Source organism: Lycorma delicatula, chromosome 1, assembly GCF_047948215.1.
Source record: "Lycorma delicatula isolate Av1 chromosome 1, ASM4794821v1, whole genome shotgun sequence".
Lineage (NCBI taxonomy): Eukaryota > Metazoa > Arthropoda > Insecta > Hemiptera > Fulgoridae > Lycorma > Lycorma delicatula.
In genome coordinates, this window is record NC_134455.1 from 188,892,096 (window position 1) to 188,919,701 (window position 27,606).

Sequence of the window (27,606 nt, forward strand, 5' to 3'; positions counted from 1 at the left end):
AGCCATGAGTGAACAAGAGGTTCCCCATTGTCTGTTGCACAATGTGTAATCACAAAGTTAATGAAGGCGTTAAATCCGCGGACATTTTAACTTGTTTAAAGTTACAGTTTAGGGATGCTACGCTGTTCTAGAACTGAGTGTATATGTGAGCCAGACAATTAAAGGCGGGCGAGAAAGTGTAGAAAATTAAAGTCATGATCGACGCAAGGACGAGTTTCACAGCAGATGACATCTGTGCTGTTTGAGAGCTTGTTGAAGGTGATCGCCGATTCACTATTGAAGAAATCACGTCAAGTGGGTATCAATCCATTATCACTGATCATCTTAGCTTTAGGAAAATTAGAGCTCAATGGATTCTGAGGTTGTTGACCAAAAATAAAAAACAGGTAAGGTTGGAGATCTGTGAGAGACTTCTGAGTTGATTTCGGCAAGAAGGGGATGATTTTTTGAGGCACATCACACATGTGATGAGACATGAGTCCGTCATTACACTGGAGTCAAAAATGCCGAGTAAGGAGTGGTGAAGGAAGGATGAGGGCTGCCCAGTGAAGGCCAAAATCCATCTGTCAGCTGGAAAAGTCTTGCAATGATTTTTTTTTGACTCCAGGGGAGTTTTACTCATTGATTTTCTCCACAATCAACAAATGGTGAATGTGGCTTATTACTCCCAGCTGCCGAAACAAAAGATGGGATATGCACATCAGAGGTGTCATCATTCTCCATGACAACGCCAGGCCGCACACTGTGATTTTGACAAAGGATAAATTTGAAAAAGTGCACTGGGGAACCCTTGACCACCCTTCCTACAGTCCAGATTTGGCCCCCTGTTACTATTTTTTATTTGCACCCTTGAAAGAATTGCTTGGAGGGAGCTGATTAGAAAACAGTGACGTCGAGGAGCATGTGTGCAATTGGTTGACAATTTGTCCTGAAATGTTTTATGAACAAGGAATATTCAAGCTTCCAAATCATTGGTAAAAGTGTGTAGATCGCCAGTAGACTATATAGAGAAATGATGAAGGTATGAATTGTATATTATTAATTAATAAATTTATTAAAAAAAAAATGACTGTTTATATTTGATTCACTCTCATATTTCATAATTTTCTCTTTCTTCAGTGAGATGATGTAGCAGTTTTCTGTAAAGCATTTTAGGTATTTGACAACTATGGTTCATTGGTTGCAGATAGTCTTGTAGTCTTGGCAGGTAAAAAGGAATATTAATTTTGAGAGTCTTTGGATGTCGAGGTGCTCCACAGTTACACACTGTAAAAGAACTTCTTTTTTTTTAATTCACAGTCCCACTTTCATATCTCTCTTGAAAATTGGAGTCAACATCCATGAAGGTTTGTTGCTTTGAGACATGACTGGTAACTGCTTAACGTTTTTAAAATATTTAGGTGTTTTATATTTACCTTTTCTTTCGTTTTTCTGTTTAGCCTCTGGGAATTACCGTTCAGATATTACTTCAGAGGATGATATGTATGAGTGTAAATGAAGTGTAATCTTGTACAGTCTCAGTTTGGTCATTCCTGAGATGTGTGGTTAATTGAAACCCAACCACCAAGAACACTGGTATCCATGATCTAGTATTCAAATCTGTATAATTGCCTTTACTAGTACTTGAACACTGGAATTCTTGACTTCCAAATCAGCTGATTTGGGAAGATGTGTTCACCACTAGACCAACCTGCTGGGTTGTTTTATATTTACCTATCACTAGTAACTATTACTTAACTATCACTAATAACTCCCTAGTGATGGAGTTATTTCCCAGCTCCTATCATATTGGTAGAAACTAGAAAAGTTACTTTTTGACATTTTCCACCAGCACACTTTACATCTTTTAACTTTAGTGTCTTTTCTGGCAGCGTTTTAAAAAAAGTTCCATTTCATCAGCATTAAAAAGTTTTCTTCCTTATAGTTCTTATATATTTTAGGTCACTTATTTTCAAGCCACATGCTAGTTACATAGTGTTTTCATCTTTTGCTTCATCATATTTTTATCAAAAGTGATGTGACATTGTTTAAATTTGTTCACCCATAAACTTGGTTATTTCCCACTTCTAATGTCTGTGTAATTAAAATCTTTTCTTTTGTAGAAAAAAATTTACATTTACTAGCGAAAATTTAAAAAAAGAAAAATTAAGACAATTGGAGAAATAATGTACATGTCCTGTAAATACCAAAAAATACTATACTGAAGTATTATACAAAAATACAGGCACTGCATTATGGAGTCACAGGTTGAGTAATAAAAATAACTTACAGTGAAAGTCAGATTGGTACGGGGTAGTAGCCCACTACTGCATAATGTACAATACTTACTTCCCTTCTCACACAAGACACTGACGAAATATAAATTCACCAGTACATTATTTTGGTCATAGATTACCGCTGAAGTTGTTAGGTATTACAAAATACCAAAAATTTCAATGCTATAACTTTATGGGATATTACATTACCTAATTTGGTCTAACATTTATAGCCTGTATGAAGCAGAGAGAGGGGTTTTTGTGGTATTGAGTTGTTGGCCTGCCCCTTTTATGTAGCAAGTAAAGAGAATTTTATAAAATTCTTAAAAGAAGAAATTAGCAGTTTCAAACAAGTTTTTATACAGAGATCAACAAATGCTGTAGTCATTAACCCTAAAAAAATGTCAAGTCCATTGATTTCAAAGTAGTTATGGATACTTATTTTTTTGGCCTGAAATTTCTTCTTTTTTTTATTTAATAGGCTTAAAATATGTTGATTGGTAGAGGAATTGTAATTGTTAAGAGATCTGCCAGTTATTTTGTTAACAAAGAAATTTTCATTTTGAAGAAATGTGTTTAGAGAAAGTATACTGCATATATTGCATAATTTAAAAAAAAAAAATTTTTCTATATTTTGTATTTTACAAATAATGTTTCAACATTAAATGAAAAATATTTACCAATGGGTAAATTATAAACTATAGTCTGCTCTGTCAAAGATAACACTATTATTTAAACTGTTATCTATTTCCTTAGTTTAATTATTACTGGTGTGGAAAGGGAAAAAGTCATGATTCATAAGCAGAAATGATTATTTTGTTGAAATATTCACTAAATATCTAGTAAACGAAAAAAATTTCTGTATAAAATATAAATTTTGTTTATATATTTTATCAAAGCATTCTAAAACTTTCACTTGATAGAACAATTTTTTAATCATCTAATGGTTTTATAAACATAGATACATTTTGTGCTTTAATTAATGTTTCACAGAGAGACATTGTTTTAAAAATCTCTACAATGACAAGAATTAAATTGTGAAACGTTAAAAATAAATTAAAATCTTGAAATTCGTAATGAAGTTGTGAATCAACTAAAAATTATTAAGTTTAAAAAACAAATCAATTTGTTTTAACAAACTATTCCTACTAATTTTTTTGAACATTTGATGATTTTTAATATTTTCAAAAACTTAGAATAGTAAACTATTCATTTCTGTTACTGTGTCAGAAGGAATAAAAGGAAATTTATGCATAATGCAAATACTACCAACATTTTTTTATCGCCATTTAATTCATTTTTATATGGACTATTATTAATATACTTAGAATAGGTGACTTTCTGCATATTTATTCAGACGATCGAAAACATGAAAACAATAACATTTTCAATAATAGTTGAAAAAAATTAACAAATACTATAAAATTGTTAATTATTTTCATAAATATATGTGTAAACTTTATTTACTGACATTTATAAGTAAAAAATTAGTTAATTTTATTAACCTGTTAATTGCTGAATGTACAAATAGTAAGCCAGTAAGTTTTCCCCGCAGATTAATCTTTAAAATTTATTTAAAGACACTATTCCCTCATATTTAATAATTATTTCATTATGAACTGTGAATTATTGTTGAAAGTAATATCATTTATTACTATTTTATAAAAATGTTGTTTTAAAATTATTTCCTATGTAAATATTTTATTGCAATAATAATTTAAAGTAAAATGTTTACTTGGTACAAAAATATAATCATTTTAACAATGTGTAAATATGATTTGAATTGTGATCATTTCTATTTTTTGCATACATATGACTGCATATTCTATACATAATCTAGTTTATATTGTGTTAAAAGATTTGTAAATCTGATTAAATTTTTCCACATATAATTTGTTGTAGTTTAAAATTTTCTTGAAGATGACAATAGCATTAGATCAAAAATAAAGCAAATCATATGGGGCAATCATGGGTGTAGTATCTGGCAGGTGGAACGGAAACCTTACATGTATTGTAGTAGGTTGTGAATATGATATGATATATAATGAAAAGAGTGTGTATGAACAGATAAATTATTGCATATAATTTACCATCTTTTTCTTATACGTCAATTACTTTCATCCAATATTTATTTGTCATCCATATAGAATATGTGAAATAATTATACAGCAGTTAATTTATTTGCTAAGAAAAACAAGCTAATATATTTTTATTTATAATTTATAAACTAACTGCTGACGAATATAATTTACAGAAGTCATTGTGAAGAAAGATATTTCCATATAATTTATATGATGCTTGCTCTCAGAGTGGAAATATTTTTTATTTGAAATGCACCAGATATAAATTCTTGAATCCTTAAGGATATTATTAGCCCAAAACAATTTTTATATATAGGTTACAAAACCAGAATTTTATTATCTCATGTTAAAGTTTTAATTTTTAAATAAATCATGAATGAAACTTTAGAAGAATTATTAATTAATGAAATTTTAGAATAAAATGTTTTTGTCTTTAATCAGTTATTTCATACATGTTTTAAGATTGACATTTGGAATAGAAAGTTAAAAAAAATATCTGCCTTTTTTTCCTTTTCCCACGGGTAATAATGATCTTGAGAATTATAAAAATAAGTATTGTAGTTTAGTATGTTTAGAAATAATTTGTAGAATATAAAACTTTGAATAAGTAACATTAAAAAAAATACAATAGTTAAAACCAGGCATTCTATTTCTGGTACCAACTAAACTTTTATTATTTTAGTGAAATGTGATGATTTATTTGTTTTTACTTTACCAAATCAGCATAATTTGTTAATTTTAGTAATTAAACTATTGCTTCCCAGCCCATCTACTTTGGTGTAATCCACTTAATGATTTTGGATAAATTTTTTCTTTGTTTTTGTGGAATGGCATTTTGGGGATTTACCCAAATTAATATATCAATTAACATTAATTTTAATGTTCTTGAACAATTTTAATAATAATTTTCAATCAGGTGAATGAGTTTATTATTCTCTGTTTGGAATTTAAAACTGAAAGGTGAGAGGGAGAGAGAGTGAGAGAGATTTTTGGAGATGAATGTAGTATAAAATCAGTTCTCTTTGTTTCAGATGTAATTAGTGCACAAAATTGTAAAATGGATTACATTTTATTCAATTTTATGCTAATACATTAAAATAAATAAAGAATATTAAAAAAATATTACCTAGTGAGTCTTAAAAATGTAATGAAATCTTAAAGAATTAAACAATTTTTTAAAATAAAACACTGATTGAAAGATTAAAAACTGACAGTTGTGTGCTGTGGTATATATTCTTAGTGACTTTTTGCTATAATCTTGTACCCAACAACATACTCAACTCACTATTCAAACCAAAGGTAATAAATGGGGATTCTATGAATCTATAATGATCTGACACTGGCTAATGCAGCTATCCTGCAGAACTGTGTGATTGGGCACAGATGAATTGAGTATTTGTAGGACTGAGTAATAAGTGTAATTTTCTGTAAACCCCAGTGAATCTAAAATTTTACTTCCATTTATTATAATAATCTGTTATACTATTTGTGCTCTCATACTATACTATATTACAAGTTTTAGAATTAAAAAGTCATGATATGAATTTTCATGGATGTATTATGTTGACCCATTTTCTTTATGAATTATTCAAGTGGTTTTGTATTGTAAAATATTTGCTGTTTCTTATTTAAAATACTACTTTACAGTAGGGTGTGGTCGCACTTTTATAACGTCATGCCCTACCTTTCAAATAATTAAATGATATTGCTTGCTGCTATTCTCTGTAAAAATATTACTTCATGAAAATCGTTAAAAATTGCATTACAATTTTATGCTATTAGGTGTATTCTATTTTAGAAAAGATAGATAATGCAAACATCTCACTAAAATAAAATCAATATTTTTATCTATTATCTGAAGTTACTTAGTGTTAAGAGTTGGATATTAATTATAAATTTAGTCATATGAAGCTTAATTATAATTAAACAGTAAAAGAGATATTTGTGATTGGATTTTTTTCCAGCACATGAAAATTAAATATTTCAGTTGTCTTAAATTGACTCAACAATTAGTGCATTATTTATAACATGTCTTATTTTAATGCAATGCACTTTATGAATTATTCATGAATGCATTATCCTGTAAAGGATAGGTATTATCCTTTTGTTCCTTTTTTGTTTTTGTAAATTATTAAAAATTTTGTTTTGTTTTTTATAATGGTAAAGCTACTAAAAGTAATATTTTTCCATGATTATTATTGTTTTTAATTATTTTTTTTAAAAACATCATTATGTAATTTTTGTTAATTTGTATAGACTGATTGAAGATTTCTACATGACTGCCCAAAAAGGAGTGTAATATATTTAGGGTGTTTGTTTGTATGTATGTATGTATGCATGCATGCATGCATGCATGCATGCATGCGTGTTTGTTCCACCATAGCAGCTGAATGGCTGAACTGATTTAGATTATGACCCCGTGTTGGAATCCTTACATTACTGGGAGTGTTACAGCCTATATATATATACAGTAGTGAACAAATTAATCTGAACAAAGGGAATTTTTGTTCTGTTCTAGGGAATTATCATTCTGTGTGCTTGCTGTTTGGCGTTTCAGGTTGTGTTTAGTTCATATACAAATATAATTAGTGGTTTTTGTGCTTTTATAATTCATTGTCAGTTGGTTTTTGGTGACCTTGTGAGTTTCTGTTACAAGTTTGTTGTTCATTTCTAGTTAATACAGCGGATATAACCCCATGAAATTGGTCAAAAATTGTTGCTCTGTCCCAGCACACACAAATGATTCAAAGATAAATTGCCAGCAAGTGTAGTGTGGGGTTAGGTACTGTAAATGAAGTCATGAAAAGGTTTAGGGAACAGGTTCCATCTCCAAAGAGAAAAGGAAAATGTGGACAGAAAAAGAAAACCACCCTACTCAGGATCGGTTACTAATAAGAAAAAGTAAAATTAAAACCACAATTGTCAGCTGTTGACCTTATTATAGACTTGAGAGCCAGTGGGACTAATGTTTCTGATATGACAGTTCGTAGAAGATTGTTGGCATTGGGAAGGATTGCTCAGAAACTTAAAAAGAATCAGTTACTGATGCAAAGGAACATAATGAATTGACTATTGAGATGTGGGAAAAAGTTATTTTTTCAGACAAGACTCATTTCTTTGTCCAAGGGGAGAGCGTAGTCTAAATTCGTAAGTCAGCAGATAAGAAGACTACTATGCCGGCACACGTGGAACAGGCTCCCAAACACCTAGCCAAAAATATGTTTTGGGGATGTTTTACACATGAAGGGCCAGGAGCACCATGCGTGTGAATGAGATGATGATATCGGACCAATACATTAACATATGCCAAAGAAAATTAGTCCTGCTTGTGCAGAAGAACTCAGAACTCATTTTCCATCAGGATCTTGCACCATTTCAAACATCAAAGAAAGCAAAAGAGTTCTTGAAAACCAAAAATTTTGAATGCTGTCATGGCCAGGGAACTCCCCCGACCTGAATCCCATTGAAAATTGATGGGCCATACCAAAAAGAAGACTTGGGAAAATCAGTAGCACAAAATCTGATCTTAATAGGTCAATGATAGAGGTTTCATTTAAGATGAAGAAATCAAAAATCATTGTTCTACCTTGTAGAAGCAATGCCAAAGAGGATTATTGAGATAATAAAAACAAAGAAGGACACATAAACTATTAAATGTAAGTTTGACTATTAAACATTTTTTCTTTCAAAAATAAAATTTTCTGTTAAAAATACTGTGTTCGGATCAATTTGTTCGTCATTGTAGATTCGAGGGGTATCTAAAGTAAAGACTGCTGGGGTAAATTTCTCTCCTTAAGGTTGGCAAACCTGTGTCATTCATGGCCACGCTAGTAATGTTCATACTGTATTGTTTGTTTGCTCCTGAATGATTGTTTATTCTGTAGGGCCACAAATGCCATTTGGTTCGACTAGGTTTAACGGTTGTCATAGTAATCAATGTTACTTTATGCGCAATATAATTACTTTATTATGAAAGTAGTTTTTTTTTAAATACTACCTACCTAATACATTTTTAATCCCATTTAACATATATCCCTAATACATTTTTATTCTTAATATACTGCCGAAAAAATTAGGCATCCACCCCACCACAAAACGATAGACTTGTCTATACATAATACCTTTTTAGGATAGTGGTATTCCATTTTAATTCAATAATTTTCAAAACTTTTTCTGTATTACTATTTTTGATTTTGATGATATTTTGTATATGATAAACTATCCACCTTGTATTGGTCAAAAGATATTTTTTTATATTTAACTTTTATTTTTTTATTTTTATTTTTTTGAGTAATAGATTATTTTCTAACTTGTCAACACGTAACAACAGCCATTTTCGTCACTTTTTCTATGAGCTGTAGCATTCTTATTTATTTTTTTTTTTATAGGGTCGAAAAGGCTTTTTGGAAAGAGTAAAGATGGAACATCATCTTAGTGTACAAAATACCATTCAGTTTCAATTTTGAAAATCTTGATGGTGCACAAATTTATAATTTTGTTTTTTTGTTTTTATACTGGGCTGAGGAGTGATCAGAAAAATAAAATTGTTTAACTTGTGGTAACAATGTTTTTACTTTATTTATAACTTGCTTTTAGAAGCAGAAGAACGATGTAGTATTGTGCTTCAAGTAATCACTCACTAATCACACAGTAGCTTTGGCTTTGTAATTTTGTGTCAAAGATATTTATCAAAGAGATTTCATTAACCAATTTAGTATGACAGCTAAATGGGACAAAGCAACTTTTCCCATTAATATGAAAACATTTATCTAAATATTCGGTTTTATGAAAAGTAACAAAATAAATTCTATATAATTATAAAGTATATAATAAGTACTTACTGGTGTAAACATTTCAGATTTTTGTCACCTGTCCCACATATGAATTTTGGGCCACAAAAATGAGACATTTTCAAAATCTAACGATTTGGTGGCCATTTTTTTTAATGAAGGAGACTTGGTAAAAGTCCAATTTTTTTTATAAGTACTACTAGTACCTAAGAGTTAAGGTAAAAAACAGGCTTTTTACCGTAAGCTCTTGATTATTTATTTTAGGCCCAAAATTTGAAAAAAACAATTTGAAAATGTAACTTTACTAAACATTACTAGATTTGGTAATATAACAAAATGAATTTTTTGTACACTAAGATGAAGTTCCATCCTTACTCTTTCCAAAAAGCCCTTTTTGATGACCCTCTGTATGATGTAAAATAAGAATTCTACAGCTCATGGAAAAAGTGATGAAAATGGCTGTTTTTACCTGTTGACGAGTTAGAAAATCTATTACCCAATAAAAAACTTTTTTTAAAAATATAAAAAAATATTTTTTTAAATATACGAGGTGTGACAATAAAGTAATGAGACTGATGTGAAAAAAAATGTTGCTTACCGTTTTAGTCATGTTTAGTGTTGTCTCCTTCAAAGTAGTTCCCCTCTGATTGCACACACTTATTCCAGCGCTTCTGCCATTGATGGTAACATTTCTGGAACTCATCTTCTGTAATATCCTCCAAGATCCTCGTCACAGCTTTTTGGACATCTTGTGTTGTTTGAAAATGGTGTCCCTTGACCGCCATTTTGACTCTTGGAAATAGAAAAAAGTCGCGCAGAGCGATATCTGGTGAATAAGGTGGCTGTGGTAGTACTGAAATTTGTTTTGAGGTTAAAAATTGCTGTACTGACAGAGCAGTATGGGATGGCGCATTATCGTGATGCAGAATCCAATTATCAGCAATGTTGACACGGACACAAAGAACTCGTTTACGAAGTCTTTCTAAAATTTCTTTGTAGAAATATTCGTTAACTGTTTGTCCAGGAGGCACCCACTCTTTATGAACAATTCCCTTGAAATCGAAGAAGCACACAGGCATGCATTTCACTTTTGACTTTGACATGCAAGCTTTTTTTGGTCTGGGTGATCCCTTTGAGCACCATTGCGAACTTTGGCGTTTTGTCTCTGGATTGTATTGAAAAAACCAACCTTCATCACCAGTGATAACACGGCTCAACAAATCTGGATTGATTTCCGTTTGCTCTAACAGATCGGCTGCCAAATTTTTCCGTGTTTCTCGCTGTTGTGTGAGATTTTTGGGGACCATTTTTGCACAAATCTTTCTCATACCAAGATCTTCAGTTAATATTAGACGAACCAATACTCGATTGATGTTGAGTTCTTCTGGAATCATTTTCACGGTTAATCTTCGATCAGATCATACTATTTCACGCACCCTGATCAAGTTGACATCTGTCCGTGAGGTTGATGGTCGTCCATTGCGGTCTTCATCTTCAACATTCGTTCTGCCTTCACTAAAAATTTTATGCCACCGAAAAACTTGAGCTCTTGACATAACCTCCTCTCCAAAATCCTTCTGAAGCTTACCATAAGTTATCGTCGTGTTTTCACCCAATTTAATGCAAAAATAAATGGCATACCGTGGTGCAATATTTTGCGGTTTCATTTCTGTGACGAGAGACACAAACACGTGTTCACTTATTAAAGCACAACTCACGACCGAGCAGTTGCATCAATGTGCCGCTTGGAGTAGAAGTAGCTTATAGACCAAGGTCAAAGATGGTGTGCCTACGCAAGCTGCAGGGTTGCCACATCTTGCAAAGAAAAATCAGTCTCATTACTTTATTGTCGCATCTCGTATATTAACCAAATATCGTCAAAATCAAAAATAGTGATGCACTGATTATTTGTTGATTCTAAATGGAATACCCCGATAGTAGAAATTAGTTATTTTTTCATTAAAAAAATCAAGTAAATGTTGTATCTTATGTGTACAATTACTTGCTGCTTGTTCATTACTACAAAAATTAAGAGCTCTCATAATTACCATAAATCTATTCTTCCCGTGGAATTACTGAAAGCCGTTATATTAAACGACAGGTACACCAATAATCTTTTATTCTGTTCAATTTTATGTTCCCCATGTGTAAAAGAAGACCCCGAGACATGCGAAATTTGTCTTTTGTTACAGTTGATAAATGAGATTTAGGGTGAATGAATTTTGTTCTTAGACTTCTGCATATTTATTGGTTTCATTAGCAGTAAAGTTAAAAAATTTATCATCAACTAGTAGTTGAAAATTGTTGATTGGCTTACAATCAGTTGGAACAGGAATACAAAGACCAGGATTTTCAACAAAACTTAATTTTAAACAAAATTTTAGTTAATGAACTATTTGGATCTTACAAGGGGAAGGCACATCGGTTGAATCTGTCTTCATATACATATATTTTTTTAACTCTTTAATTTAAATATATTAATTTATGGTAATTGTTAGCCTGTACGTCCTCAACCTTAATCTTTTTAAAATTGAAGTATGTTAAAAATATGTTATATAATTAATAAAAATACAAGTTTCAAATGTCGGAAGAGTGAAATTATCTTAGTATTCTTCCTCAGAATCTGTAATGGCAGTAGCGTTGTTATCAGCTGTTTTGTTATCACCTGACAACTCCATCATGTAGTCAGAATACAACTAAGCTGTCTACTGGCCACCTAAATAGGTAAAATATATGTATGTATAACGTTAATTAGATGAAAGTTAGCTAGCGAAGCAAGCGTAGGCTATGTTTGGTTAGGTTATATTGATATAGTGCGCGGTACGTCATTACATGGAATCAACATAATCCAATCAAACATAACCTACGCACGCTTAGCTCCTCTGATTAACGTTTAAAATAAAAATTATATACGAGTTATACGTATCGGTAATTTTATTTTTATATACCCAAACAACTGGATTTCATTAGGGGTTCCGTATTACCAATAAGTACCAATATTCTTTTTTTGTACACCCTGTAAATCCAAATTACTGTTTCGTATCTTTTCCCAAATCAATTTTAACAATTTTTACTTTAACATAGTACTTTGTAGAGTTAGCTACACCAGTTATCACACACACCACCTTAATGCCTATCATACAAAAGTATATTCTTCCCGGTACAATAATTGTTAGTGATTGCTGGAAGACATGTTTTCAACTCGAGGGCTACCAACATTTAGCGATGAACCACAAATATAATTTCATACATCCGGACACGGGAGCTCATACACAGACAATCAAGCGTGCATGACGATAAGTGTGTTCAAACTTCCTTGGTAGGAAATTGTAAGCACTACTTGTACAGGCATCTCGCAGAGTTCTTTTTCAAAAGAAAATACAGGGCCTACAAGACCCGAGTACATCATTTATGCTCCAGTCTTGCTTCACGTATCCTGACAATATTATGGAGTTGTCCAAAACAGCTGATAACAACACTACTGCCATTACAGATTCTGAGGAAGAATAATGAGGTAATTTCATTCTTCCGACTTTTGAAACTTGTATTTTTATTAATTACATAACATATTCTTCAATTTGAAAAAGATTAAGGTTGAGGATGTTGAGGCTCACAATTACCTAATTTATTAATAATTAATAACCTCTGACTGTAAAAAAAAAATTAACAATAAATAATAATTCAATAATACTAATATAAAAAAATATTAGAAGTTATTAATGAAATAAAATTTGATGTACTTTTCATTTTAATTGAAAAATGTTTACAATCAGAGTTTAATAATTATTTTTAATTAATCAATATATTTAAAAAAAAAAAAAAAAAAAAAACTTAAAAAATATGTATATGAAATTGGATTCAAATGATGTGTGCATGGTTACAGATCCAACATGTTCTCACTTACACCACATATCTACTTGAAATTTATTTGGAGATTAAAACAACATGAAACAAAATTAATATATAATATAAACCAATATAAAATGTGATATCACACCACAAAGAAATGTACAATGTGTTGTCTTTTTTCTTTTTTTTTTCCTGTTTAGCCTCCGGTAACTACCGTTTAGATAGTTCTTCAGAGGATGAATGAGGATGATATGTATGAGTGTAAATAAAATGTAGTCTTGTACATTCTCAATTTGACCGTTCCTGAGATGTGTGGTTAATTGAAACCCAACCACCTAAGAACACCGGTATCCACGATCTAGTATTCAAATCCATGTAAAAATATCTGGCTTTACTAGGACTTGAACGCTGTAACTCTCGACTTCCAAATCAGCTGATTTGGGAAGATGCGTTAACCACTAGACCAACCCGGTGGGTTGCAATGTGTTGTCTACCACAATGAAATTGTGTAACTGCCCACTTTATTAAAGAATTAGAGGATCGTATCTCACTTTCAAATGAAATAAGTTTAAATGAAGTGCAGCAGAAAATATGTATATGAAATTTAATAGACATACAAGGAAGTCGTGTGGTATCCACATCAGATTTTTTTTTTTTATTAGTCAGATAAGCATTCATTATGTAAACAGAAACTTATTTACACTACTTATTTACAGAGAGATCCAAAAGTCGTGAACATCAAAGTAATAAAAAAAATAAGACCTTAAGTAATAATATTTAAAGATTTATTTATTTTCATAACATATGCTTGAAATGGCTGCCCTGTTCAGTAATACATATACAAACTCTTTACCAACTTTGAGGCCACTGTGTAGAGCACGTGTATACTGATGTTAATCTCTGTTGTTATGTTCATTTTTAGTTCCTACAGAATATGTATGTGTGTGGCCTGTTTTTATTGACCTGTCTTTTAAGATAATCTACACAGGAAGAAATCTGGGGATGTCAAATCAGGTGAACATGGGGGCCATAATCCTTTAGAAATGATACACTTGCCAGAAAACTCGCACATGAAATGCATGTCATGTTCATCATCTTCAAGAAATGCAATAAACTGTGTAATGATGTCTTGGTAGACAGCACTGTCCACTGTAGTTTCAAAGAAAATGGGACCCACTATTCGACTATGTGACTAGGCATATCACATGCCCATTTTCAGAGAGTGTAAGGGTTTTTCATCTAATACATGTGAATTTTCAGTTGACCAACTTCTACTGTTTTGACTGTTCACGTAGCCACTAAGGTGAAACCACACTTCATCAGTGAAGAAAACTCAGTCAAGCTTTGCAATTCCATTGTTGTCAACAAATGACGGAAACCATGTACAGTATACTATGTGCTTTTCTTTATCTGGCTCCTTCAATTTCTAAACACTGAATATTATATGCATAAAGTGTAAGCTCCATTGCTTTCTGAGCACTTCCATATGAAATCTGAGAGTGCCCTGACAGTCGCAGCATTCTCTTTCACATTCTTAACCTCAGCCAGTTTAGCATCAGTCAAAATGGCCAATCTCGTGGTTCTCATCTTGTCTGCAATTGATGATCCACATTCTCTAAAATGGGCAATTAATCTCATTATAGTCAAATTATTATGTCCCTACCATATAAGGATATTTCCCACAAAATTCATCTTCAACACGTGCATAAGAACGACTGGAAAAATAATGTTCAGCAATGAAAACTCGTTGCTCTTGGGAAAGTGGCATGTTTATCAAGCAATAAACAAAACACTACTGCAAGCATGGTGTGATCAATACATATCACAATGATGTCTAGGTTTGTTGTTTTTAATACCCATGCTGCTATCTTGCAGTGGCTGATAGAACTTTTTCAGTTATCCTACTAGACACTTTAGTTTTGATGTGCACGACCTTTGGATCTCTTTGTACATACCATTAAGTCAATATCCTTCAGTGCAAACCTTTGCAGACCATTTTACAACTCACTGTCAAGATGCAAAACCATTTGTTAACTCTTTTCAGGAGCAATTTCTGATTAATTTAAAATTACTGTATAGTTGGCCGCTTTTGTCTTGATGAACAGATGGTTAATAGTGCCAAGTTTGGGCTGTAGAGGAAAATGCCTGAAAATTTCCTATTTGAACTACTCAAGAAACCTTTTGTGCAACTATGAAATAGGGTGTACATTATCATTTAGAAGCATAAACCTGTTTTATTTTTTTTTCATTGTTTCATAATGAATTTCGTAAAAAATTCATTTTTCCATTAATTTTTGGTTATTTGATGAATAATGTACAGAGTGTACCTTATTCAGAAACTTGTTAACATTGAAACATTTTTTTATGTATTTTTTCTTTCAACATTTATGAATGTAACCCACGTCTTGTCCCCAATTATAATTTGGTTGAGAAATTTTCCTGTTGTTATTGTTGCGTTGAGTAAATTTCAGAGAAGTGACCATTCTTTAAATTTTATTCCCATTGGTTAGTTATATAGTAACCATTTTGGATAGAATTAATAGAAACCCTGTCTTATTATGATCTAGTAAAGGGTTTTCAAAATTTATGAAAATTCATTTGTAATTCAGATGTTGGAGTAATAATATTTATTATGAATAATTTATTTAATGTTTTTGAATGTGTTCAGCTGTGACAATGATGTATTGCTCTTTTCCTCAATCATTTCAAAAACAAATCAAAATAAGCACTTTACAGTTGTCAGTAACTACACTTGTCATTTAGCTCCTATAAAATGTGGAATTTGTTGATTTCATATTTTATAAGCCAACAGTGAACAGATTGATGATAGATGGTTTGGTGGTTACTGAACACATATCACATTGCCATGGAAAACTATTTATTTTAGGCAGCCTATTGGATGTCAAATTTAAAATAGCTACAAACTGAAAAGAATGTAAAAAAAGTTCTGTTTCTTAGATTTTTCTAAACATTTTAATGACATGTTTCGTGTTGTTTGATTTTGTAATAAAATAAATAACAGACTTTTATTTGGTATGCATTATAATTTTTTTTACAGTAGTTATAAAATTATTTCTGTTTAAATTCAGGCTGATTTGTATTTGTTATAAACTATAGGTTTTTGTTTATTTTTGTGATAGTTGTAGATAGTTAAATAAAAATGTATTAAAGATTGTCATATGTATAATTTGCTGTAGTATGATTACTTCAGATTGTTTATTCTTTTAGATGACTTTTCTTCAAAAAGAAAATTTTTTTCTGTAGTTTGGTTATTTGATAAGGACGTGAGAAAATCGTTCAGAAAGAAAAGAAAGACAGAAATTTGTAGAGAAAGAAAGGGAATATTCTGTTTTTATGTGTTGTAGAAAAAGAAAAATTGTTATTTTAAGTGTTACTATCTTTTTATTTCCTGTTCTCTTTTTATCTCATATTTTTTTATTATTCTTCCTACAACATTTGTAAATAAATTTTATCTCGCAATTTATAGATAATTTTGTAATTGTATTTAATCTAAGTAGAACTGATAAAATTTAATTTGTATTTTAGATTGTCTCAACTAGAAGATTGGTTCTGTGTTTACTTTTATTTATTTTCAATATTTTATAATATTGTTTTAATGTTTCATTTATTCAGTCCAGTAGTTTTCCAGGATTTTTGCTATTAGAAAATTGCTGTAAGTGCAAGCAAGAATTTTTAACTAAGTGCTCAGAATAAATATGAAAAGCTTGCCCTAGTTAATAATGTCATGTACATATTGTTATTGAACTGTTAGCATCTTATTTCTAAATTTCATATGAAAACATAATATCTGTTTTCAAAACCTATTTGACTCTAGTTTGTTCAACATGATTTGTGGGGGCAAGACTATCCTTATACAGAAGCATATTAAATATGTGTATACTTCTGTATTTCTTATAGCAGACCCCAAACTTTAAAAATCATACCAAAATGAACTTTATTTCAAAAATCAATTATCTTAGAATGCCTTTATAAAACATAGTAGGTAATCTGGATGTCTTTGAACATGTATTTCAGTACTAAATGATTACACCTCTTTTACTGCTTGATTGTTATGAAAATGAATTGAAGACAGAACAAACTATCCATCCTGATTATTTAACGTTTTTACAGATTTACTTTATACTTTCAGAAGCAAAAATTAGTTTAAATTCATTAGGCCTAGTCTTATTTGCTTATTTAATTCTTCACTACAGTGTTGCCTTATTAATTCATTATAAATTAAAAATATATTTATGATTTTTGTGTAATTGCTGTAATACTTTGTTACAGAGTTATGTATGAAGGTAAAGAACGTATTTTACCAGATGCCGAAGTAGTATTAACAACGCCTGGTGGCCGTCCAGCAAATGTAAATAATTCAACTGCTAGAACCCTATTAACATATCGCCGTGCTTCAGAAACAATGCCATGTAATGGCCTTGTTGTGACTGATATTGTAGTTATTATAACCAGTAAACAAGAAACGCCGCCACATGCTTTCTGCATGATAAATAAGAATCTAAATAAGGGGCTGGTTAGTATTTATATTTTTTCTATAATTTTTGTTTTTGTAATTTTAGAATGTGTTAGCGATGTAATAAGTATTTGAGAAAACTTAAGTAATATATTTTGTAAAATAGGTATGTCTTTAAAGTAATTTTTTCATTAAGAAAAATTGTTATAGTTAAAATAAGTAGTGTATGGCTTGATGTTAGTTAATTTGTGGATTTTTATATAACATGTTTTCAAATCTCCAATGTACACCTTCATAGCCTATAGAACATTGAAATGTTTTCTGATGTTGAACACTTGATTTTTGATGTCGAATAACATATGTTTGGTGATTACAATAATACTGTTGGACAATTTCAAGTAACTTTTTCTTTCTCCAATAATACTAGTCAAAGAAGGATATTTTTATATTTCATCGGAAGGATAGATAAAAGGTATTTGAATACAAGTTCTTGCATATTAAAAATTGTGCATACTTCTCATTGCAGATGAATGAATTCACAGATATTTCGCAGTACGTCCAGTTTACAGTCTGTGGGATATGACTCCAACAGTGGCGTTAGTTTTATTTTTGTAAACCACTAAATACCAACATTACCACAGGTTGTTTGTTGTACACTTATACACTAGTATGTATTATATTGACTGAATGAAATTTATTAGTATATGCACCAATGGCGATGCCAAGGAAATGATGGAATGTCAACTCAGTCATATTATTAGGAACAAGTGAGTTTGCCAAATGCTGCATGGGTAAACTGATTTTTTCATTGAGAAGCTCTTGCATTGGAATACTTTAGTATTTTCAGAAAAATTTGTGAATACAGGCTTGTTATTTGAAAATCTTCCTTATCACATGGAAGTAGGATGGCTATCAAGGATAACAACATGAAAAAGGGAACTTTTAATAGTAACTACTAAATAAAGAATCTATTACGTAATTCTCTTTGGTTTTTTAGATTGCTTCTTGGCTGATTTTTTTCAACAGTTAAACAACAAGGGCTAAAAAAATTGATATACGTGTAAATAAACATTTTTTCTGGTCAACATTAGTTGATAAAAAGGGATGTGACTTATTCAAATGTGTTTAAGCACTAGTGGAACTTTTAGCTATGAGTGGTATGAAAAATTGTGTTTGTGAACATAGAATTAATATTGCACAATCTTGACAGCTTGCCGAGTATTTTTTAAGCAGAAACACAGAGATTGTAAAAGAAGCTCTTAAATTTTTGATACTATTTGCAGCCTGTATTAAAGTAAAACCACTTCCTTGATTATGTTTGCTGTCTAAATAAAAGAGATAAATTGCCTTGAACTTGAAAATGATAAAATTATTTGTCTCTAATATCAGAGCCAGACTTAAAAAGTAAATTTCTGAAAAACATGCGCATTAATTTGATTATTATTTTTTTTACCATTTAAGAGTTACTATAGTGAAACTTCTAAAAATGGAAACCTCAAAACGTACACGGTTTCCCAAGTCCCAATATATTTTTATAGAAATTAATCCCTTCAAGATGTAAAACTCCACAATACAGAAACAGAAAGGAAACATAGATTTTACTTTTAATTTTACATATTAATCTTGTCCCATAAGACGGAAAGAAAATTAAAAAAAAGATTTTACATTATACAGTTTGCAAATTATAAATCTAGTACAGATGATTATTATTATAATAATACAGTACTGTAACTGTTGTTTATCTAACAATCAACTTTCAGGTGAGGCTAAAGATGTAGACAAGAAATAGTTATTGAATGGAAAATAAAATTAAAGAAATGACTGCAGATTATGCAAAAAATATCGGTAATTGAGATAAAATCGATTTATTTTTTCGAGCTTTATCAAACAAAACACTGTGTTTCAAAAATGAAAAATGTATTGGAAGTAAACAATCCAAAAAAAGACTGTTCTGGTGTCCGGTTTTGTGGATGACATGTTGCTTAAACCATTGGTGCTAAGTAAATCTTGGAAGCCTCACTCTTTCAAAAGTGTTGTTCAGTTACTACTGGAATGGTATGCTAATAAAAAGTCTCTAATAATGGAAAATTGGCTGTATAATTTAAATGAAATTTAAATTATACCGTCACGTCACCCTCATGGAAATTATTCCAACATAAAACTTGTGTTCTTTCCTCCAAACACAACTAGTGTAACTCAACAAATGGATCAGCAGGATATTAAATTATAAAAATTCATTATTGTAAACACATAATTTAATCTTTAGTCACCAATATGGATTCATGTTCATCTGTTCAAGAACTAATGCATAACTGTTCTGGATGCACTAAGGTGACTCTCCATCATACAAACAAATTACAAATACCTGTGTTAAAAAGGCGTTTAAAGAAGTTGGTTTCTGCACTGAAACCAATAATGATTATGCTCCTGATACTTGTACTTTGCACAGTACAACAATATTGCGTGAAGTTGAATTTCTGTTGCATAGAAAGTGGTCAAACATCGGTTCATGTTGAATGCTATGTGGGTATTGATAGTGATTTGGTAACCGAAAAACGCTTTCAGACTGTAGATGAAATTATTTTCTCTGAAACTAGCAAGATTAATGAAAGTTCAGAAGAAGAAGGACACGGAGAGAACCCAGAAAATAAAATTAACATTTTGAAGAAGCATTGGTATGATTGCTCAGCTGCAAGAATTCGTGATTCGTATAAACAGTGATGATTTGCGACAGAATATATATTATTGAAAACTAAAGTTCCAAGAGTAAATTATTGAAACAGAAAACTGTACTTGACTATTTTAGAAAATGATTTTATTTTAGAATTAGTGTTAGATCATGTTGTTTTAGGTTAAGTGAATTTTTTCTATTTACTTATCTTACTGTAGTGTATACTTGAAGTGAACTGTATAAATTATTGAAAATGAAAGTTCCAAGGGTAAGTTATTGAAATAAAAGTGTACTTGATTAATTTAGAAAATGATTTTATTTTATTTTAAGGTTAAGTATATGTAAATTAAACCTAACTAAAATTAAAAATTACTGACTTGTAAAAGTATGAAACACCCTCTTTTAGTATAACTGAAAATTGTTGAATATTAGTGGTTAATGTTCTCTATATGCAGCATAATTTCTGGATTATTCTAAATGTTTAACCTTGTCTAACTTCATTTTGTATTTGTATAATTTGTAGCACAGGACCTCAAGATAAATTAGCTCGATTTTTTAAAACTGCAAGATGAAACCTCTTCAAAACAAAATTCTTACTCTGTCCTGTCAGATTCTGTTTTGGGGAGGTTTTACTGTATTGCATGTTTTTGATATGTTCACGTTGAGTGGTTTCTTAGTTCATATTCCTAAATCCAAAAGCTATATATATATCTTGTCGCCGAATGGCTTCGATGGCACGTGGCACTTACTAACCTTATAGTGGCTCTGAAAAGGGCTGTTTTTGTCATCGAATGGTTTCGATGGTTCATATTTTATAACCTTGTGATGGCCCTGAAAAGGGCCATTTTTTGCATTAGCTCTGAGAAGAGCTGTTGGGTCCGGAAGTTGGTCTCTGGCGAAGTTGGGGAGTTGCGGCTCATCCATTGAAAAAAGCCACTCAGCTTTTGCTTTAAGAAATCATACTCTCCAGAAATGTTCTCAAGCAGTGTTGCCATTACCATGAAAACGGCTGCTTTGCTGTTTGTCATGTGTTGCCATAAACCAGGAATAGCTCTGTAACTGATAGCAATCTCACATTATTTGTGCAAGAAATAAAGAGATCGGCAATAAGGAAAGTAGGGAGAATAGTATTCCCTTTTCTTTGTAGATATTTGATTATTGTGAATTGAATTCTAAAATATTAGTTTATTTAATAAATGTATCAATATTTTATTTTTTGTTTTAGGTTGGTTCAGATGTTTATCTTTGTTATAAGAAGTCAATGAACCGTGTTAACCTGATTACATATAAACCAGGTAATTGAACATATATCATTGTATTTTAAAGGTAATTATGATTTTATTGCATAATAAAATATATTTTTTTTTGTAATTAAAAGGGGGGTAATTTTTTTATGTTAACTTTATTGTTAGTGTTAATTATTTTATCAAGTGGTTATGTTGCTGGGACTATTCAGTGACTTTTAAAATTGTTATTAAGACAGACCTTAAGTCATTTATTTTCATTAAAATTTTTTATTTTTGTTTCATTAGTTTATGTAGTCTATACCACAATAGGATTTTTAGAAATGTTTGTGTAGTTTGAATATTTATATATATATATATATATATATATATATATATATGTGTGTGTGTGTGTGTGTGTGTGTGTGTGTGTGTGTGTGCACACGCATGTGTATACTATGTTTATATGATTAAAATTAAATAATGAATATTTTAGATTCAATCGTACCCAAATACCATTTAGTAAATAATGCATTCAATATATCCTTAATTGCTATTTAGCAACACCATATGGCTTCGTGTTAAGTATATGGGGAAATTTCAGCACTGTACACAGTAAGAAACTAATATCAGAGTAGTTATTTTAAACAAAAAATGAATGTTAAATTCGGCTTCAAAACTCGGGGGAAAGTTGTGTCTGAGACTGCCATTTTTATAGCAAGAGTATGTGTTTATATTTTTATCCACAGTTGACTTAGTTCAGAAGGGGTAATGAAACCTTAGATTTGTAAGTAGGTCTGGATATCTAATTTCTCTCTTAATGAGGAACTATTGCTGAAATAAAGAACATGGATTCAAGATGATCAATGTATTCTCTGTAAGACTGATTGTAAATGTTTTCATATTGTCAGAGACAATTTGCTCTAATATCTTAATGGATTATATTGACAGGAATGTTTCTTCCTTCTTTATTCTACGTTCATTTTTTAATGATCATAGATATGACCTCGTACCATATGCAATAAACATTGTTAAAACTGTTCATAGAAATAAATGTTCTTGAATTCATTTATGACAGAAAAAGATACTTTTGAGATGTTTTAAGGTTGTGCAACAAATTTTGAAATGGTGAATGAAAGGCACCAGGATTATTGAAAACAAAAAATTTATCTTAAAGAAAGACAATGACAATGCTTGTCTGTGTCTGTGACAACATATTTACCACAAACATGTTGTAGAGTGAAAATCTATAATAGACAAACGTCATGCCAGTTGATGTTATTTAATTGCGTATCCATAGTCAAGCAGGAGGAAGAGAACTGACTTACTATATGACTTTTCTCTATTTTAGCAGTTCAGTTAAAAAAATTATTTTTTGTACATAAATATCTCTAAAAAATCATTTCAGGTGAGTGATAACTTTTAAAAATATGATATTCATCAATTTAAAATAACAGACCCTTGACCTGTGTTTCTATGCCACGTAGCTCTGAAAGTAAAATAATTTTATATCTTGTCTAACAGTTTATAAATGGTAAAGGTTACATAAGTTTAAGATATGATAAGTTAATAGCGTGGGCTATTTTATTGATAAATTTGAGCAGGATTGATGCAGTAGTTGTTTAATGGAAAGCAAACAAAAATGCCAAGCTATGTTACAGAATACTCAAAAAATTTTCTTTTTCCATCCTCACAGCAAAAACAGCTTAAAAAGTAAGTAAAAAAAAAACTTCAACACCACCAAATGCAGAATAAAATTATGTAAATTTTTATGTGAATTGTTTTGAAATCAGGAATCAAGTTTTGAAACTAGGAATAACTCTGTATAATTTCTGTGGTGACCATAATGTGGTTCTTCAGCTTATTACCCTTAGATAATTTTGTTATTTTTGCACATGAGATAATAGTGGATGTGTAGGCTGTATACTTGTATTTTTAGAATTAGTCTTCGGCACTGATGCTGGTGGACTTTTGACTCAGTTTAACATTCCATACAAAAGTGTTGATTAGGGAATGTTCATAAATTCATTCAAAAGAAGCCACAAAGTTGCCCTTCTTCACAATGGAAATATGGATCTGTCAGTACCCTGTTGCTGAATGGCTTCGACGTCACATGGCACTTAATAACCTTGTAGTAGGCCTGAGAAGGGGACTGTTGTCATCGATTGGCTTTGACGCCTCATTGTAATAAATAGCCTTGTGGTAGCCCTAAGAAGGGCTGTTGTCAAATGGCTTTGATGACTCGTAATTAATAACCTTGTGGCCTTTTTCAGGGCCACCACAAGGTTTTAAATCTCTCTTGTATAAAGTCTTCTTCAGTGCTATTTTTGAGCTGGTGGTCGAGTGTGTACCTTCCTCTGTTTCACAATCTTGCTGTCTGAGAACTGTTACAACGATTTTGCTCCCTTATTGATAAGATGTTTCTTACCCTTTTCACGGGGGTTGAGAGAATTTGGCGCACGATTTGTTCGAGCACCAGCCTCATCACGGCGAAATGAGTGGCAACGACTCCTGGTTGCAAGTTCTATTACAAGGAGAGGGGCCTTTACCCTTAGTCCTGCTTGTGTTCTTTTAGAGTGGGGGCTGTAATCTGTAACTGTGTGTTGATCTTTGATTTCACACATTTGATCCAGTAATAGCGAAGAGGTGCAAAGAGTGAAAGGAGAATACAGAAGGTCTCCTCTAGCTGCCCGTGGGTCATTGTGGGTAGTTGTCACACTTGTGGGTTTGTGCCCAATATATCTGGGTAGAAGGAATACAGCAAGCAGTTTGTTAGTATACTGTTGGTTCAGGGTATATCCGACCATGACCGATGTTAGGGAAGTAGGTAAGAAGCCTAGCTGGAGGAGGGGTGCTGTGCGATTGCCATCAGCCCTAACTGCAGATTACCACAGAAGAGGAGGGCTAGATAGTTTCATAGCATTAGTTCCTCAAAGTGTAATTCCTGAATTTCATTCAGGAGCAAGGGAATAGAGACCCTTGGGGCATTGTGTATAGAGCCCTTGGAAATAAGCGCACAAAAGGCCCTCTTGTCAGCTTTGTTAACATGCGAGGGTGTGGTAATTGATAAGGACTGTGACTCAATATTTTGCTGAATGATTTGCTCCCGGCTGACACTATGGTGGGTGAGGTTTCATACCACTGGCGTGTCAGGCAGGAAGTCGCGATTTTTGAGACCAACTTACAATCTTCTGAGATCATGAGACGGAGTTGATCAGTAGTATGGCACGGCACGGCACAACACCCCTGGATATGATTGTATAACAGTGGAGCTCCTTGTTCAAGCGCTTCCAGTAGTTCTTGGTCCTCTAACTAGAATATATATTCTAGTTAGAAAGTGGCCAGCGAAGAGCAACCTATTATATAATAGGTTGCTCTTCGCTGGCCACTTTCTGGCATGTTGGAAGCGTGGAGACTTGGTGTTTTGTTCAAAGGTGGCAACAAAGATCCTACTGTTAGTTCTTCTTACCGTCCACTAATGCTCTTGCCTGTGATTGGCAAGGTTTTTGAGAAGATTCTATATTTTAGTATTAATGTTAGATTGGCCACTGATCATTTGCTAATGTACAACCAGTATAGTTTCCAATCGGGCAAGAGCACTGAGGATGCCATACTAAAGGTGATACATTTAGCTTCCTCTAGACCATGTAAATATTTATTAGGGATTTTTCTGGACATATCTGGGGCATTTAACAGCTTATGGTGCCCCTCTGCCCTGTTTCAGATGCAAAAGCGTAAGTGTACACGAAATGAATTAGAAGTGCTCTCAAGTTATTTCAGCCATCGGACGTTTCGCTGCGTGATGGTGGCTTGAAGGTTTGTAAGACCTTAACTAAAGGATGCCCTCAGGGCAGTGTTCTGAGTCCCCTTTGGATCATAGAATTCGATTCAATGTTCCATTTAAGGTTGCCATGTGTTTCTTGTGTTTTCGCTTATGCTGACGACACTGCTACTGATTGAAGGGGATTCGCATAACGAGGTAGAGTTCCAAGCTGCTCATGCTTGTGAGACACTCTGACTGTGGGGTCTCCAACATAAGATGATTTTCAGTCCAGATAAAACCACAATGATGTTTCAGGGCCGATTGGCTGTTTTCCAACAAATCCGGGTTTGGATGGCTGGTCTCCCCATTTGGTGCGTTACGACTCAAAAATACATGGTTGTTTTTTTGAGTAGTAGGAGATTGGGAGGTTGTAGGAGGTTGTTTTTCTCCCGTAGGAGAAAAGAGGGTTACGGTAATTCGGAATTAGTTCTCGATAAAATTAAATATGACAGTCATAAGTGGATTACGTGTGGCAATCTCAAAATATTATCAATGCTCCTAGGACAGCAAGGAGGATACACAAAGTTTCCTTGTTTTTTATATGAATGTGAATGCAGAGACGGAGAAAATCACTGGATAAGAAAAGATTGGCCAAAAACACCTTCATTAGAATCTGGAACCAAAAATTTATTTCTGGGGTTGACACCTTAACGATAATACAAAAAGAAATTCTCACTGATATTGGAAAATACTTCAGATAAAACTGTTATATGTTTTGATTAAAACTAATATATTTTTTAGCTTTTGATGTATGACAGTTTTGTTGTTTTATGTTAGATTTTGTAATAATGTTTTTACTTTGGTTTTATTTCGTACTTAGCATACTGCATAGGCGTTTTACATACTTTTAATTTTTAGGTTAAATTTTAATTGTTAATTTTAAATCATTTACTGTAGTAATTTTGTGCCCGGGCGCTGATAACGACAACTTCTTTTGTGCCCAGAAAAAAAGATTCAGATAAAATTTGATACATTACAAAAATTAAAAATGTAACGACATCATTGTAAAATTCATTTAGTCTTTGTCTTTATTTGCAAATTGTTTTAGCTGAACTCATCCAGGCTGCATATTATGTTAGATAGTCATGCAATACTGAGATACTTCCTTTGTTTTTCTTCAATGAGCAGCAACATGAAACTCCCACTGGTTAACTGGTTTAGATCATTGAATTATTTGTTCTTGCAGACTGGTAAATGTTATTATAGATGTAAACGTCAATGACTGTCATTTCAGAGAGTTTGCTATAGCTTATATCATATGAATTTATTTGAAGTAGAATTGTTTTTGTCGTAGTTCATCATCGTGCATGGTAATCCATTCTGAACCAAGTCCCCTGGACCTTTGCCATCTTCATTCTAACATTCTTGTTAAACCATTTAAAGTTGGTGTATAAAATTTGTAATTAGAGTAAAATAAAACAACTTGTCTAGACAGAGGGATAGGAGTGATTGTAGTAAAAAGATTATGACTGCTTAATTTACCTTATTTTTTAAAGATTATTTATAATCAATGATTTAAAAACTTTATTAATGAAAGTAACTGTTATTTAATATTTTTATTTTTTTAGGTATTCTGTTAAGATATCCATTTGTGGATAGACCTAATTTTCCATTCCCTGCTTCAGTGCCTTTATTCTGTCTACCAGTTGGAGCAACCTTAGAGTGTTGGCCAGCAACTGCTCAAGAACCTGATGCTGTATTCTCAACTTTTGTTCTTACAGTTTCAGATGCTGCTGAAAAAGTAAGTTTTGCATTGGTTACTTATAAAGTTGAATCTAGTAATTAAAATTCTATATCTCAGTTCTATTTTATTTTACAATTGTTATGCATTTCTACAGAAACATTAGCAGCTAGAGCACATTCTAATTTCTACTATACATTTCTACTGTAGCTTGGAGCAATAGTCTCCTCAGACACCTAACTGATCTACATATTAATATGGAATTATTCTTAAGTAATTTCCAATTTTAAACTAAAAAATAACATTATATTTACAATGAATGTTACTTCTTCATTAGAGCTGAAGAATATATATGGATTTGTTCTCAAGTAGACTCAGCAAATGTTTATTGTTTCTGAATATTACATTATCATGGTATATAATGATTAGTTTCTGTTTGTTTTTTCCTTCCTAATTTTAAAAAAAAGATGAGGTTTCCAGTCTTCTGGTTACTTTCTATAAATCCAGTGATGGATATCATGTCTTGATCTCTGTTCTGCATTTACAAATTTGTCTCCTTTTCCATTAACATCAGTCTTTTTATAACCTAAGATTTACCTGATAATAATAATCTTGTTCTTAGCGTACAACTTTGTTAAATTGTGAAGAGCCACTTCCTAACAAGATAAGATTTCATCTAAAGACTGATAAGTGCCTTTAAAGGAATCTGATTGTTTTATTAAAATAAATCATTACTCTTTATATATATTTCTTTAATAA

At 31.6% G+C, this 27,606-nt stretch overlaps 1 protein-coding gene across 9 annotated transcripts in view; it reads left to right on the forward strand.

Moving 5' to 3' along the window:
* Positions 1 to 27,606, forward strand: part of Crag (DENN domain-containing protein Crag) — a 213,106-nt gene that overhangs the window by 18,784 nt on the left and 166,716 nt on the right. For all 9 annotated transcript variants that reach the window (XR_012756753.1, XR_012756750.1, XR_012756754.1 and 6 more), the window contains exons 3-5: positions 17,266 to 17,509; positions 21,346 to 21,415; positions 26,735 to 26,907. Coding sequence is in view for 5 of the 9 variants with exons in the window: in XM_075368648.1 (XP_075224763.1) it covers positions 17,266 to 17,509; positions 21,346 to 21,415; positions 26,735 to 26,907 (487 nt within the window). In the remaining 4 variants the exon portion in view is untranslated. The remainder of the gene's footprint in view (positions 1 to 17,265; positions 17,510 to 21,345; positions 21,416 to 26,734; positions 26,908 to 27,606) is intronic.